General features: G+C 49.4%; 8 protein-coding genes across 8 annotated transcripts; 4 read left to right on the top strand and 4 right to left on the bottom strand.

The window, feature by feature from the left end:
- Nucleotides 1–463: 463 nt before the first annotated feature.
- N7509_001628 (uncharacterized protein) lies at nt 464–1,278 on the bottom strand (the record flags this gene model as incomplete). The annotated part of the gene is made up of 4 exons (XM_056626265.1): nt 464–540; nt 765–910; nt 1,020–1,109; nt 1,226–1,278. The coding sequence occupies 4 exons, from the start codon at nt 1,276–1,278 to the stop codon at nt 464–466; spliced, it is 366 nt and encodes a 121-aa protein (XP_056492060.1).
- A 1,468-nt stretch (nt 1,279–2,746) lies between these two features.
- Nucleotides 2,747–5,065, top strand: N7509_001627 (uncharacterized protein; the record flags this gene model as incomplete). Its single annotated transcript, XM_056626264.1, has 1 exon — nt 2,747–5,065. The coding sequence occupies one exon, from the start codon at nt 2,747–2,749 to the stop codon at nt 5,063–5,065; it is 2,319 nt and encodes a 772-aa protein (XP_056492059.1).
- Nucleotides 5,066–7,560: 2,495 nt separating this feature from the next.
- On the top strand, nt 7,561–7,890 carry N7509_001626 (transposase; the record flags this gene model as incomplete). Its single annotated transcript, XM_056626263.1, has 1 exon — nt 7,561–7,890. One exon carries the CDS (start codon nt 7,561–7,563, stop codon nt 7,888–7,890), a length of 330 nt encoding a protein of 109 aa, XP_056492058.1.
- Nucleotides 7,891–8,175: 285 nt separating this feature from the next.
- Nucleotides 8,176–8,616, bottom strand: N7509_001625 (type II 3-dehydroquinate dehydratase; the record flags this gene model as incomplete). The annotated part of the gene is made up of 1 exon (XM_056626262.1): nt 8,176–8,616. The coding sequence occupies one exon, from the start codon at nt 8,614–8,616 to the stop codon at nt 8,176–8,178; it is 441 nt and encodes a 146-aa protein (XP_056492057.1).
- A 318-nt stretch (nt 8,617–8,934) lies between these two features.
- Nucleotides 8,935–10,999, bottom strand: N7509_001624 (Zn(II)2Cys6 transcription factor; the record flags this gene model as incomplete). Its single annotated transcript, XM_056626261.1, has 2 exons — nt 8,935–9,028; nt 9,084–10,999. The coding sequence occupies 2 exons, from the start codon at nt 10,997–10,999 to the stop codon at nt 8,935–8,937; spliced, it is 2,010 nt and encodes a 669-aa protein (XP_056492056.1).
- Nucleotides 10,965–13,544, top strand: N7509_001623 (putative pentafunctional AROM polypeptide; the record flags this gene model as incomplete). Its single annotated transcript, XM_056626260.1, has 2 exons — nt 10,965–13,289; nt 13,338–13,544. The coding sequence occupies 2 exons, from the start codon at nt 10,965–10,967 to the stop codon at nt 13,542–13,544; spliced, it is 2,532 nt and encodes an 843-aa protein (XP_056492055.1).
- Nucleotides 13,545–13,910: 366 nt separating this feature from the next.
- Nucleotides 13,911–14,930, top strand: N7509_001622 (sugar phosphate isomerase/epimerase family protein; the record flags this gene model as incomplete). Its single annotated transcript, XM_056626259.1, has 1 exon — nt 13,911–14,930. The coding sequence occupies one exon, from the start codon at nt 13,911–13,913 to the stop codon at nt 14,928–14,930; it is 1,020 nt and encodes a 339-aa protein (XP_056492054.1).
- A 93-nt stretch (nt 14,931–15,023) lies between these two features.
- On the bottom strand, nt 15,024–15,777 carry N7509_001621 (putative pathogenesis associated protein Pep2; the record flags this gene model as incomplete). Its single annotated transcript, XM_056626258.1, has 2 exons — nt 15,024–15,597; nt 15,647–15,777. The coding sequence occupies 2 exons, from the start codon at nt 15,775–15,777 to the stop codon at nt 15,024–15,026; spliced, it is 705 nt and encodes a 234-aa protein (XP_056492053.1).
- Nucleotides 15,778–15,971: the final 194 nt, after the last annotated feature.

Below are 15,971 nucleotides of genomic sequence, written 5' to 3'. Positions count from 1 at the left end.
GATTGGTTCTGTTGGGGAGTCCATTGCAATCTGGACTTGTACAGCTGTGCAGCAGTTATCTGCGGTGCTAGTTAGTACTGGCACTAGCAGTAGTGCAGGGCTTACACTGATGGGAATCTTGATTTAGGTTCTACAGATATTAGTACTAGTATTACTAACTACTACTAGTAGTGATCGTAGTCCTAGGTAATCAAATCACATTACGCCCGTGTACATACAAATGGGGTTTCTCAAGATATGCCAGAGCAAGACAGAAGGGATATAAAAAAGAAGAGTGAAAAAGAAGAAGAAAGGAAAAGAAAAAGAATAATCCAAATCAGACCTGATCCGCGCCGGATCCTGCCAACCCACGGTTTGCCGCCATCCGCAAAGGTATAAAAATCAACAAGAACTTGAAGGCTTCAATCAAATCCATGGATATATCATAAATATCCAATATGTAGTATCCTGCGCCCTTCCCCAATTATGACGCAGTCTCCGTTGCCTCAGGCTTTTCCTCCTCTGGCTCCGGCTGCTCGGTGACGGTTCCTTCTCGGGGAGCTATGGTCGGCGCATCAGTCTACCGTCTTCCCGACCGCAATCCAGTTCGCAATTTATATGCAAGAAATAGTCAAAAAAGAAAACAAAAAGAAAAGAGAGACAAAGAATGGAAGATGCAAGATGCAAATGCAAATGCAGAATGCAAGACATAAGAGGCACGGTATTGGGAAATGCAATAAATGCAATGCGATGCAACGGGGAAGATCAAGCAGAACCACCCTTACCGGCTGTCTGGCCTTCGCCGAAGTTCCGGCCTGTCGAGGGAGAGCCAAAGTTGACCGATTGCCGCGACTTGAGGCGGTTCTCCGCATCTCGGATGCGCTGCTGTAGCTCCTCGAGCTCACGGCTTTGAATCATCATCGCTTGTTTCCTGTGGGTGCTGAATTAGCGTATGCGACCGGGGAGGAGGTTGCGGTTGCCATTGCGATTGCCATAGTATGCGACATGTCATTGACAATTACTTAGTACTCGGTACTCACTTTTGATCAATGGTCTGGGAGAGGTGGTTGACATCGCTGTCGAGGGAGAAGGCACTATCCAGTGCTGTGGAAAAGTCTTGCGCCATGGTCCTGTCCGCGGGGGGTTAGCATTGGGTGGCCATATTGGTGATAGGTCTGTTTTGTTGGGCTGACGGGCTGTGGGTGCGGGGGAGGGAAAAGGAGAGGAGGGGAGAGATTCAACGCACGACTGAGGGCGCATCTTGGTGGGCTTCCACTCTCGGTCCAAATCGGAAGACATTATGCGAAGCTGTATAGGTAGAACCGGGTGCTCTATAGGAATGAGGGAGGCCGGCAAGGTGGAAGCGCTGGAATGGATGTGCGGGGCACGAGACTCCTAAGGAGACCAGACAGGAGAAGAATGATCGGCGAGGAAGAGACTCGGACCAGGCAAAGGACCAAGTGCAAGTGGGATTTGAATGTAGTTGCGAAAGAGGTTACTATCTGGTGGGGGAAGGTCCAAAGAATGTCAGTTGATGTCCAACTCCTTTTGTGTATACTTCGGACAGCGGGAGCGGCAAGGGGAGACTAGTCCCAAGTTACCCCCTTTGGAGGACTGAGAACCGGAGGGGAACACGGAGAAGGGGGCTGGTGGGAGAACCATACCGAATGGAGAGGATGTAAAGCACGGATCTAGGTAGATTGGGCGGGAGAGTAGCAAAAGTAAGGAAGAAGAGGGGAAGAGAAAGAGAAGAAAAAAAGAAGTTGAGGAGAGGCGATCGTAGCCCACTGACTATGTTACTAGTCGCCGGAATATCGTGGAGAGGCCAGTGATTATCCACCCGGAGGGCTGTCACTGTATTACACTGGGTTTAAGGGGGGGGAGCTTTTGTCAAAGAAATCGCCGGTGGAGACGTTGGTGGTGCGTAGCGTAGTGTAGCTCAGGACTCAGGGGCACCTCCACTTGGGTTGATTGCACTTGGGCAAAAGGGGTCAAGATAGGAGAGGATCAACTGGTCATTGCTGCGTCAGTGAAGTGCAGACAGGGTACTCCATAGACAGGGCTGTATACTAGTTATCTACTGCCAGTAGAAATAAGTGTGGATAGATCTATATACTTGTGTGGTGTATCGTGTGTAGTATAGTTACTTATTGTATACTTGCATACTGCATAGAGTATTATTATACCTACCCCGTACATATACAGCCACAATATACGGAGAAGAGTATCTTAGGGCACTCCGTACCTTACTCGTACTTACCCTAATCTCTTCGAGTCCTCCTTACAGTGGAAGCATGTACTTCACTATTGTTAGTCAGCACTGCTGTTGTGATGTGACAGTACCATACCCGGAATTCACGTGACTGTATCCGTCGCCGAACTGGCAAGGGCGACCCGGGGGGACTGCAAAAGCAGCAGCAGGCAGGAACCACCGAGGGCCTTCATCGAATCAACTCCTTCCTCTTCTTCTCACCTTGAATCTTCATCTTCACCTTCTCTCCTTCTCACCTCCTCCTCCTCTCCTAACCGGCTCTCCCTCCCCGGTCGCGTTCACCCTCGCCCACGCCCTCTCCCTCGCTCTCGCTCTACCCCTTCCAGGAACCCACCGAAAATCTTCGCGCGACCGAACACGTCCACATCTTTAACTTCAACTCCACCTCCACGTCCATTTCGCGTCCCTCCTCCCCCAACCACCGCCATCCCTCCCATCGTGGCCCCCATCCCCAAAGCCATCCCCGCCAGTGGCCGACCGGGCGGGCAATGGGGGATGCCTCCTCTGTCGGCGTACACTCCGTTTGAGTCCCTGCTCTTTTTCCAGTCCTTAGCGGCCTCCGATGTGCGCCCGGCAAGCTTCACCTCGATCTCAACCCTCTTGAGCAACAATCCACATGTGCGCCAGCATGTCGCATTCAGTGCCGATCGCCTGAGCCCCGAGGCTCTCGAGGATCTGTATGCGACATTGTTGCGCGATGGGTTTGATCGAGAACATGGTCCCAATGCATGGCCAACGGACACCTCGGGATCCAACAACCCCAAGAAGCGCAAGATCTCCAGCCCGCGCCCAGAGAATCTTTCGACCGCTACCACCCACTCCGTACTAGTCCCAGAGCTCGTCGCCCACCTCTACGCGGGGTACAAGGAGCTAGTCACGAAAGAGATCAAAGAGGACGAGAAGCGATATACTCAGATCAAGGATGAAATCGACCGTCTCCAGAAAGAAGGCGATAAAGCCGTGGGACCGACAACTGCGACGCCCATCCCCACCGAATCTCCGCCCCAGCCGATGGATATCGATGTGAAGCAGGAAGCGTCACGGCAAGACGAGACTTTGAAGGAAGCTCTTCCACATAAGAGACCGGAGGATGTGTCGCATGGCGCGGGTGATGTGGTAGGGAAACCGCAGCCTGCCAATGTCCAACCTAGTAGCAATGCGACAGCGGTGGCTTTGAAAGAATCATCCGCGCAAGACAAAGCCGCTCCGCCAGGACAACCGAGTGGTCCAAAGCCCTCGCAAGTCCCCGTTCCCCCACCACTCGCCCCTCGAACCCAACAGCCGGTTCCTGGAACACCGACAGCACCGCCACCTACTGCAGTACCTCACCCATCACAAATTGCCCCGCGGCCGAACATCCCCACACCTTTGACCAAGGTGGGCGGCGAACCAACTCCCACTCAATCGAGTTTCCAGCAATGGCAGCTTGATCCTCCTCCTCACTCCCCTTACTCCGCCGTCTCTCCTACCGCTACTTCTCACATTGGCCCCGCGGGTGCCAAGCAACCTCAACCTCCCTCCCAGGTCCCATCACGGAAACACTCCAAGACCTCCGTCTCTTCCAATGTCCCAAGCACGCCAGGTGCAGCGCCCTCAGAGGCGCAAACGCCTGTGCCAATAGGCTATCCACGGATTTCGCAGACCCCGAGTGTGATCCTTCCCCCGTTCTCCGAGACTCGAGCTTCTCGTCCACGGCTATCTATCGACACACCCGGCTCATCTACTCCATGGAAGCGGACTCCTCGTCTCAGTATCCCACATTCCCCAACGTCGCCACCTCGACCGCGGCCGGAGGATGTTAGCCCAATAAGTGAGAGGGGTTCATCCCCTGAGGCATTTGACACCTCACGCACACGAGAAAGGAAGACGAGACGAAGCCAAGCAGCCACCGGTGACAAGTCTACCCCGACCATCAAAACCGAACGACCATCGGCCAATCGGAGAAACCGTGCGATTAGCTCAGCGTCCTCACAAAGCCGGGGGCGTTCCGTGGCCTCGCGCGAGGCGTCTCCAACAGCGGACACAAGACGTGATTCTCGACCGGGACGCCGCACTGGTGCTGCTCCAAGTGTCGACGAGTCAACCCCCAAGCTACGGTCCAAGCGCAAACGTGGTCTGAGTGAATCATTCGAAGAGCCCAAGGTAGACACGTCTCGATATGTCGTGTGTACACGCGGTTTCCATCGAACCGCGGCTCCCATCTTAAATGATGTGACTACTCATAAGCTGGCTTCCATTTTTGCCAAGCCACTTGGAGAGCGCGACGCACCCGGCTACCACGACCTGATCTACCGCCCGCAAGACCTTAAAACCATCAAATCCGCCGTTCACCAAGGAAGCAAAGCCGTGGCCGCTTCAACCGAAGCCGTCAGTACTCCAGCCGGTGCAGGCGATAGCGAATCACCGGCACCGATCTCCGGAACGCCCACTAAGAACAATGTTCTCATGCTCCAGAAGAGCGAAGACCTCCTTCCTCCAAAGGGTATTGTCAACTCTGCTCAGTTGGAGAAGGAGTTTGTACGGATGTTCGCCAATGCAATCATGTACAATCCCGTTCCGGAGCGAGGCTTCGGTCCTGGTTTCCCGATGATCAGCGAGCGTGGTTCCCGCGAGAGCACGCAGTCGAGTGACGGGGAAGAGGGTGGTATCATCCAAGACTCAAAGGACATGTTCAAGGATGTCGAGCAGGCCGTGACTCGATGGCGTGCCGCTGAGCGCACGGCCGATGAGTTGGCATACAAGAACGTGCTGTCGTTGAGGCGAGGTAGTGCCAGCGACTTCAACACGGATAGCGCGGATGATGCTAAAGGGTGATTGATTGGATTATATTGGGCCAGTTCTTGTCACCATCAACTATGTATACTATGAATCTGTTTTTACTAGGAAACCTCAACGAATGAATACCAGAATCGCCGGCAGACTTGATCTGCCAGCCATATCATAACCGACCCGATCTATTACACCGCATTACAGTAGCTACACAGGGTAGGATGCAGGACGTATAAAAATGGGATATGCTTTATCCAAAACCGTATTTCATTCGGGATCTCATATTGCAGGCACCCTAATTGCATCCCTAGTACCAAATTCATGACGCAATTTAGCAGACAGGGTGCACGCCAAGGGAGTTGGTCCCAGGAGCACCAACAACGTTCGCGCCAGCGGGGCATCCTTTGAGGTTGGTGTTAGGGCCATTGCAGTCGCCGTGGGCCATTAAGGACCCTAAAACTTTGTATTACAGCGTATATACCTAGGAAGGAAGACCCAGACACTCCATCAAGGATAAACCTTGCCAGAGTTATAATATATTAGAGATGATATAGCTCACCAGACCTGTCCACCTTCGAGAGCCCTAATAAATTATTAAGAAAGATCTCAAATAGTGCCAATACACGTCCCTGCAAGTGTTTGATGAACGCATGCGTCAGACGGTTCACAACCCAAAAGGACCTCACGCGACACATGCAATTATTTCATAACAGCCTGCCCACTGGCAGGACTCACTGGTAGTGCGACGGTCTATGTCTGTCCTCATGCTCGTTGCGACTATTCTGCGAATGGAAGGAAATATAATCTCCAGCGCCATATTAAAGCCAAGCACTGATCAGAGGCTAGATTTGGACACTTAGGTCAGCTCCACAATTGAGTTTTGAATGATAGTATAGTATTTCACTCAGATCCTTGTAGTTCTGGTATATTATACCTTTGCGCAGGGAGCAAAAGCGGCGAGGGGGTGAGCACTAGAACGGAAGGGGGCCCCAAGAGTTGCCAGACATTTACTATCCGGTAGTACATAGTTGTGGCAGATCGACCTTTCAGGCAGGCCCACCCATACCGCCTACGCGATATGGGTGGGCCACGGCCATGTGTAAATAACGGCCATGTGTAAACTTTTTCACAAATCTACTATTTTGCGATATTTACCCTCCACCACGATGCCTAAATCCTCTAAAACTGATGAATCTCGCGTTTCCGAGGCCTGCAAAGCGGCCAATGCCCTCAAAAAGCCGAATATATCGCGCATTGCACGCGATTTCGGCGTTCCCTATCAAACCCTCTATCGACGCGTCCGTGAGGGTAGAACGTCGATTTCAGGTCGAAAACCTACCAATATGGCCCTGACAGATGAACAGGAACAGGCCTTAGTAGGCTGGGTCCTGTTTATGGAGAGCGTGAATATGCCTATTGCGCCTGCTATCTTGCAAGATGCAGCAAATACTATCTTTTTGCGTGCACAAAAGGATGCAAAACCACTAAGCAAAATGTGGGTATATCGCTTCATGAAACGTCACAAGAACCTTAAACCTATATCCCAAAAGCCAAAGGATGATAAGCATATCTCTGCTGAAGATGCTGGAGCTCTTGAGCAGTGGTATAACAGCCTGGCAAGGGTTACTAGGAACGTTCCTCCGCGCTTAGTATATAACTTTGATGAAATTGGCTTTCAACCTGGGAGGGGAAAGGCACAAACCATCATTAGTGGTACAGAGCGGCGTTCTAATATCGCCGAGACAGAGCATTCTGAGACTATAACAGCACTCGAATGTATTGCCGCTGATGGCTGGTCAATGGCTCCATTTTACATCTTCAAGGGCCAGGTTCCTCAGGAAGATTAGTATTATAGCAGTGAGGGTCTTCCAGAGGATACCATTACTGCTGTATCAACAAATGGCTGGATTAATAATAATCTAGCCCTTCAATGGCTTCATCACTTCCATAAAGTAACTGCGAATCGCTATAAAAAAGGCGAAAAGCGGATACTTCTATTTGATGGCCATGGATCTCATAAGACACATGAATTCATACAAACTGCCCTCGATTATAACATTATACCCTTCTGCTTTCATGCTCATTCAACACATATTTGTCAACCGCTAGATGGAAAGCCATTTTTAGCGCTGAAGCAGCATTTTAAGAAACAAAATAACTTGCATGCCTTCTGGTCTGGTGAGGTTGCAAAGAAATCTGAATTTTTGCGTGTCATCTCTGAGGTTCGGGCTACTGCATAGAAAAGCCCTCGCATTATTCGTGATTCATTCAAAGATCGTGGAATATTACCTACAAATGGTGATACAATAGTTGAGGACCTTGCGAACCAATTGCCTAAGGTAGATGATCTAAATATAAGCAATTACGCTCTATATGGTGATACAACACCGCCACCTGGTATCGCTTCGTCTTCATCTGTGCACAGTTCACCTCCTCCAACAATCGAAAGACAACAATTGAATCATGCAAAATGCATAATACCTACTGCTACACTAAAGCAGCAACGCAATTTGGACCGGGTGTTACAACATGCTCAGATTATGGCTGAGAGTGCTGATACCCTACGCAATACAATTACAAAGATGACAGCCGCACGCACGCCATTACAACGCAAATATAGCAAGCGACAGGTTAAACCTCTATCTCAAACTGGTATACTATCCATAAAGGACGCCAATCGCAGTATTGCTGAAAAGAAGGCCAAAAGAGAGAAGACCGCTGCTACAAAGCTCCGCAATCAATACAAGAAGAAATGGGGCCATTCGCCGCCACCGGAGCCTACATTGCCAGATTTATCTTCAAATGACGTGGAATTGGCAAATATACCGGATAGCGAGCTTTTTTGTATAGTTTCAAAGCCATTGCGTTGATAGATAGTGTGAATAGTTGCAAAATTTACACATGGCCGTTATTTACACAGGGCCGTGGCCCACCCATATCGCGTAGGCGGTATGGGTGGGCTCCCCTGAAAGGTCGATCCGCCACAACTACTATGCAATAATATTTACCACAAACTACCATTTCCACTATCCCCGAATGTATACAGCCTCCGAGTCTGCCAACGGGCCACGGTATAAGAATTTTTCCCTCGTTATATACAAACTTGAATCCATTTCGAGTCCACCTTCCGGATCAACCTTAGCCCTGAACTAGATTCATTTCTTTTGAATGACCTCCCTAACAGCAAACTCAACCCCAACCTCATACCCATACGCCCCCAATCCAACAATAACACCCCTCGCTTTATCCGAAAGATAACTATGCGCCCGAAACTGTTCACGAGCATGCACATTCGAAAGATGAATCTCAACAAACGGAATTTGAACACCTAGCAACGCATCACGAATCGCAACACTGGTGTGTGTAAATGCGCCTGGATTGATGAGGATAACATCGGTGTTTCCTCGTGCGGCGTGGATTCGATCCACGATTGCGCCTTCGTGGTTTGATTGGTAGGTTCGGAGCTTTACGCCCTTTGATGAGGCTAGTTCTGTGATGTCCGTTTCGATGTCTGATAGGGTTTTGTTGCCGTATATGTGTGGTTCGCGGGTGCCGAGGAGGTTTAGGTTTGGGCCGTTTAGGAGGAGGATTGACATTTTGGGTGGAGGGTGAAGGGGGTTTAACTTGAAGATGGGTTGGATTTGTTGGTGCCAGTGGCGATGTAGTGATTTTGGCTGAGTTGAATCGAATGTTTTTGTAGTATTTATACTAAGGGTTTATGTAGTGCTAGTGGTTCAAGTTGGTGGTTAGGTCGGTTGTGGACTTAGCCGACCGGGTATCTGTGTATTACATGGTGCGTGTTTCCAATTGGGGGTAACTATTCATAACTAGAAAAAGTAGGTGAATTGCGGGTCATCGAATGGGTTAATCGTGAGTCGTATGAGATTATGAATGGGGTTGGCGAGAGCTTTACTTTAGCTCATCGGCGGATGTTGCAATTGGGCGAGGAAATCTGTGTCCAGGTCTCCATCGTAGAAGCCGAGATTGTGCGCGAATGCGGGTTCTTGCCTGGATATTGTTAGTGACTTTAAAAGTGAAAGTACTGTTTGTTGCAGAGACGTACCTGCTGGCTGGGAATGAAGTGACCATTTCCTCGAAGAGTGCGTCGTACATTTCTGCATCGCCTGTTCCGCCTAGGGACTGTAGTGGTGGGAATTCGTTGGATGATGGGATTGTTGGGAGGTTCATTACTGATGATGGCTCGGACTCTTGAGGAATGAAAGATGGTGGAGTTGCATTTGAGAAGTCCGCTAATGTGGGAATTGATAGTGGATTTTCAAGGTTGACCTGTGGTTGGTGTTCTCGTTCGAGGGATGGGATGGGGAGGGCTGGATGTGATAATTGGTTCTTCCATTCGGCAAGACCGATTGGTCTGAGAGGGTGTAGGAAGCTGGAGATTCTGTTTTGAAGGGACTGGGTATCAGACAAATTTCCAATCGCCAGGGACTTTTGGCACTGCAGTGCGAAGCAAAGGCTGAGAGGTGATGACCCTTTTGCCCCGGTCATCTCACGATAATGATCCAGGATGTCAAGTGTATGGTGAATTGTATGTGCACACAAATCTTCACTCGCAGATGAGACCGGCTCAAACCTGCGACAGAATGCAAGTGTTGTGAAACCTGAGACGAGATGGAGATTCAATAGTGCAGGCGTGGCATAATTTTGTCGGTCGTATGGGTGGCTTCCTGAAATGATATTCTGTCTTGTTCGTAGTTCGTTCAAAAGGCTTTCAATTCCGGATGGACTCAAGGGCTGGTATAAGACCCGAGATAGTTGTTGCATGAGTTGCTGAATGTGGTTGAATATGCTTAATGCTCTCAAGGGTGCTGCAGGCGTTCTTTGTCCGTCTTCGTCCATCCCAGGCCGAGATGGTGACCATACATCCCACTCTTCCAAATCGTCTTCTTCTACTGGACCATACATTGATTGCTCCTCCCGAGAAAGGCAGGGAGCTCGATCCAGAAGTGTTGATAGCATATTGTCCAGAAGGACACATCCATTGAAAACGTGGTTGAAACGGGCCTTCCTCGCTGACAATGGCAAGGTCACCAGTATTCTCGATACTTTTGCAACTAATGGCCATGCTTGATTGATATTCCCCATGGCTACATGCATCAATACAAGAAGGAGCATTGCCTGGATGTATCCTAAGTTCAAGGTTTCCCACTGCATCAATGCTTGCTGCTCAATGGCGAGTTGAAGAGTGAATAAGTTGGGTGTTCCGGGTTGCGCATTTCCTCGCATGGCGGATGTATACGCGATAAGAGACCAAAGCAAGATTTTGGATGAAAAGTCTCCATGATCATTTCCGTTGCTATTGCCATTGCCCAAATGCATGGCACGTAAAACCGACCGACGCTCGAGGATTGGGAACCAGCAATGGGTATAGGTAAAATAAAAGTCGACGAGATCGGATGTTCTATCTGGCAGTTGCACATTCATGAATATATGCGAGTGTGAAGCGTCGTTTGGTAGCTTTTGAATGAGCGCGGGCTTATGGGGTTCTGGATTTGATGGTGCATTATCAAGATCCGCCATAGTCTCGTCATTATCCCGGGACTCAGCGAGCTCCTCGGGCTCCCACTCAGAGTCATCAAAAACCTCATCATCAGACCCCGGTGAAATTAGCTGTGACAGGTCTCGGTATGGTTTGGATTTTCGCCAAAGCGAGACAGAGCGTTTTGCAAGCTTGCTCGTCAGGAAATTGCCCTGGCCTCGTGAATCTCGAAGTACGTTGTGCGCCGTATTCTGGCTATTCGGAGCATGCTGAAAGATCAGACCCAGGGTAATCTCTAGGCTACGTACATAGCCAGATGGAAGTCCTCGTCGGCCCCCGCCGGTCTCATAGGTGCAGGCCCGCTTAGCCTGGCTGCAGATGGAGCAAACGGGCTGTTCTCCATCACACTTGGATTTACGCCGACGGCACTGATCGCAGGCACGGTAAATGCGTTGCCGTTTCGGCGGACGTGGGCCCGACATTTTGATGCATTTCAATAGTGAAATAAACCTATTTCCGACGGTCGTGAAGCTCGGCGATTCAGTGGCAACAGGTCATGTGATCGGCTTGACTTTAGCCGGCGATGAACTGCTTTCGACTTCAATGGCAAAGCGATGGCAAATACGTTCAAAGTCATCTCGATTCACCCTGCTGGGCTACAAATTGCCTTTAGAAAAGACTTCCATCGAAATGAGTACCGTCGCTGGCTCGACAACTCATGGGAAGCCTAGCAACCCTCACCTAGGGCCTGCGGATGACGCTCTAGGAATTCGCCGGCACTATGATCCACATTCTACACTGCTACTAGTAGGCTTTTTCGGGGCTGGCAAAAGAACATTGGGAATCATAGCATCGGTTGCGTTACGGCGTCGCTTCATCGATTTTGATTCATATTTTCAACAACAAGTTCAGTCTTCGCCACAAAAATTCATTGCACGTCATGGACTCGCACAATATCGCGATATCGAACTCAAGGTCTCGAGGGAACTTCTCTCCAACAACGAGAAAAATTGTGTCATTGTTGGTCTTGGAGCATTTGCAAGTCGTCCCCAGCTAACGCTGCTGGCGGAATTTGCCCAGCAACACCCTGTTGTATATGTGAGACGAGACGAACAAGACTTGCGACAATTCGTCACAACAAGTCAAGAGAAATTCGACCGACTATTCGAGCTAGGAAATGAATTCTTCGAGTCATGCTCCAACTTTGACTTTTTTAACCTCACTCAAGGTCTGCCTCAGCATAAGTCAGTTCCCGCCTACCTCAAGCTCAAGGAAACGGAGCGCCTATTTGTGACGTTTCTACGTCGCATCTTTGGATCATATATCCCCCAAACCTTCTCATCAGAGCCCTTCTCTGCATCGCACACATTTTCTCTGGAAGTGTCTTCATCTTGGCTTGAAGACAAGTCTCGAGAATTGGAACTCCTGGAAACTGGCGCTGATGCCATCACCCTGGTGGTGACACCCCACGAAATACATCCTGCTAGACTTGCAGCTAGACTCTCACGACATATTGCAACCCTTCGGAAGCACTCACGCGTTGCAATAATCATCGATGCAGAGGGACTTTCTTCGAGTCCGCAGGACCCCAGGAGCTACAACCAACTCCTTGGAATGATTCTTCGCCTTGCCCCAGAGGCACTTGTAATATCACTCGAATGCGATGAAAGGGTTATACGAAGATTGAATGCTTCCAGGGGATATACAAAAATTATCGGTGGTCTTCACGATAAGCTCCCTGTCGGTTCACGCCACGCATCAATCACTCCCGCTGCCCTTCATGAAAAGACACGGCAATTTGAACTGGATGCGATCCGCCTCACTGGTGAATCTCAACTTCCGGATGACAATCTGCAGTGTGTCTCATTTATTCAAGAGGCCACGGCTTTGATCAATTTACCTGTTATCGCGTACAATAGCGGATCGCTTGGTCGAGCTTCAATATGTCTAAACCCTACTCTCTCACCTGTCGTGTTACCGTCAACGAATCACGACGGAGTAACCCTCCAGAAGGCGCAGCTTGCAATGGCAGGGCTCTTCCTATTACCGCAGAAGAAGTTCACGATTTTTGGTCGGAGTGTTAAGTACAGTCTCTCACCAGAAATGCATCATGCAGCGTATGAGTACAGCGGACTTCCGCATACATACGACACTACGCAAGCTGACGACATATCTGTTGTTAATCAACTTTTAAATGACAATGATCGTGGTGGTGTCACCATCTCTCTTCCATTCAAATCTGCTGTTCTCCCATTCATCGATGAGATCACGCCAGACGCAAAGGACATGCAAGCAGTCAATACTGTTGTGCTTGAGCAAAATTATCAACCTGATGGCTCCCGAGTCACTGTTCGAAGAGGGTACAACACTGATCATATTGGAATAAGAGATTGTATCGACAAGCACCTCTCTCCCGCGAATGCTGTTCGAGACGGGACCACAGCTTTGATCGTTGGTGCGGGAGGAATGGCTCGCGCAGCGATATATGCTTGCTACGAACTCGGCGTTCGACGAATCTGCATTTATAACCGCACCCACGAAAATGCGCAAAGACTTGCTGATTATTGGAACGAATGGGCACAATCTAAGGCTGGGGTTAACCTGCTAGTTGATGTTCTCCGCTCATCAGATCCCTGGCCATCTGATATTCGCTTGCCAACTATCGTCGTGCCCTGCATCCCTCCCTTCCAAATCGGCAGTGAACAACACCCCGTCGTTTTCAAAATCCCGGACGAATGGCTGGAGAGCCGAACAGGTGGCGTATTTGTTGAGGTATGTTTTGCCATTGTGGTGAGCTGGGCCGGATACTGACTAGTATAGGTTGCATATGGTCCTTTCAAGACACAACTCATGGAGCAAATGCTGCCGCGTGCATCTAAGGGATGGGTTGTTGTGAGCGGCCTGTTAGTTTTGATCGAGCAGGGTATTGCTCAATATGAATTATTCACGAAGAGGCCTGCGCCTGTTCATGTAATGCGGCGGGTTATTCAGGAGCAGTCGCTTAAATATGGATTCGTCCACCAATGATATTCCCAGTGGTGTAAAAATCTGTTTATACATAGCAGAGTGATAATGTTTTCAATTCTAATGACAATACCTATGAAAGCAGAAAAGAAATTAACGATTAAGTTCCAACATCAGGCGCTTCGTAGAACGGAAGATTGATTGACGAATCCAGGTCACTACAAGACGAATACATAATTCTAACAGCCGAGGCTAGCGGTAGTATTTTGAATCTAGTAGTTCTGAGAATTCGGATGAGATCTTGACCGGAGGGGGGAATAGGCTAAGAATTTAGCCTTACAGAAGATGACGTTAAGTACGAACTGGGTGGCAATCGACCACTTGATTACCATCCAACATTCTCCATAACGATAGCCCTTACTATACGATATGGAATACAAGCCGGCTATTATGAGTGCGTCCCTCGGACGTGCTTGGCTGCACGACCTCGATTACAAAATTGAGCAAGCCGGGAAAGCGGGGTTTAAAGGCATTGAAATCTTTTATGAAGATCTGGATTATGCCGCTCGCAAGCTCTCAGGAAACGACTCTCCAACATCCGAGCATATTCTACAAGCAGCACAAAATGTCCATTCGAGTTGTCAAACCCAAGGTCTTGAGATTATCGGCCTCCAGCCGTTCCTATTCTACGAAGGTCTCAAGGACAGAGACCAACATGCACGTTTGATCGAGAAACTGAAGCTGTGGTTCAAAATCGCAAAGACTCTTGGAACGAATACCATCCAGATCCCAGCCAATTTCCTACCAGCGGAGCAATTGACAGGTGATCGAGAGGTGATTGCTGCTGACCTGCGCCAAGTCGCGGACATGGGTGCGGCTGAAAACCCCCCAGTACGATTTGCCTACGAAAATCTTTGCTGGAGCACCCATAACGATACCTGGGAAAAGATATGGGATACTGTCAAACGCGTCGATCGACCCAATTTCGGCATGTGCCTGGACACTTTCAATATTGCTGGCCGTGAATGGGCGGATCCTGCTTCCGCAACGGGCAAAACGCCAAATGCAGACGAGAATTTTAAACTTTCATTGGAGAAACTCGTGAAAGAGGTCGACGTTTCGAAAGTCTTCTATATCCAAGTAGTCGACGCTGAGCGCATGGAATCACCCCTGGTAGCTGGTCATCCGTTCCACCTTGATGGTCAACCGGCTCGAATGAGCTGGTCGCGGAACGCCAGAACTTTCATGTATGAAGAGGAAAGAGGTGCTTACTTGCCTGCGGAGGATGTGGCTAAAGCGATTATATCGGGTCTTGGGTATCGCGGTTACGTGTCTATGGAATTGTTTTCGAGAACCATGGCGGAAGAAGGGAAACAGGTACCGGATCAACACGCAGCGAGGGGTATCCTGTCCTGGAAGAAGTTTCAAGAGAGACTGAACTTGAACTAGAGATATGATAAATAAGAACTTGAATCCTATCAAATGGTATGCGTACCAAAGGCAGTAGCGTTGTGATTAGTGAATTTATCACACAAGCTAAATCTATACATCAATGCTTTTTCCATCCAGCCAATCCTTAGATAGTCTGTACAGAAGATCATGCTTCTCCCCGCACACAGTTCCAACATGTCGCCTATGTCCAGGCATATCCTTCAGCACGGTGACACCCATGGTGTGCTCCTGGCAATACGCCAGACATTTGTATCCCTCAGGATAAGAGTTGAGCTTCTCCTCGTGTATTCTGGGAATCTTGTTCGGGTTCACTGGCAGAAGCTTATCCTTTTCATACCAATGACGAACAAACTGAGCACCCCACCGCCCATCAATCTTTTCAAAGAAAAAGCAGAAGCGGCAATCAGCTTCGGCGTCAACCTCGCAGCCGTCGATGGTGAATCGCTGGGTGATGGTTGCCTTCATTTTGGTCACTGCACGAGTTCCATCGGGTGTGATATCTGTTGTCACTCCATGGCAGCGATGCATAATGAAAGCACCTTTGTCCATACCCGCTTTCGAGGCCGCCATGAAATCCTTGTAGTGAACGCGGCCGGACCAGGTAGTGTACACATGGGCATCTTTGTGAAAGATCGATTCGAAATTCTCCCATTCACATGAGTCGCTGATGAAATTAGCTAGAGAGCTTAAATCGGATAGGAAGAGCTGGATACATACCGGTAGCAAGGCCACCCTCTGCAAGTTCACGCAGCTTGGCTCGCTCGAGAACTAGACTGTCCGGGCCGTTGTTGCGAATAGCGTTTTCGGGCCAGGTGCCCTCGGGCAAAGAGTGTAAATCGACCATTTTGTTTGTCGAATGATTCAGTCTAGAGTTTTACCCCCTAAGCGCGTGCATCTCATGGTTCCTAAATATAATATTAATGGCGGGTTATCCGGTCGGATCATCCGGTGTCGGCAAAGGTCATTACCGACGCCACCCCCGCATCTGATGGATATTGATGGATGAAGTCGGCCATTGGCAAAGACAATTGGATTGTG

This window comes from Penicillium cosmopolitanum, assembly GCF_028827165.1.
Source record: "Penicillium cosmopolitanum strain IBT 29677 chromosome Unknown utg000004l:1.0-4361866.0:1.0-4365735.0, whole genome shotgun sequence".
In the NCBI taxonomy this organism is placed as follows: domain Eukaryota; kingdom Fungi; phylum Ascomycota; class Eurotiomycetes; order Eurotiales; family Aspergillaceae; genus Penicillium; species Penicillium cosmopolitanum.
Note: the sequence above shows the minus strand (reverse complement) of the source record. Positions and strands in the feature narration are given on the sequence as shown.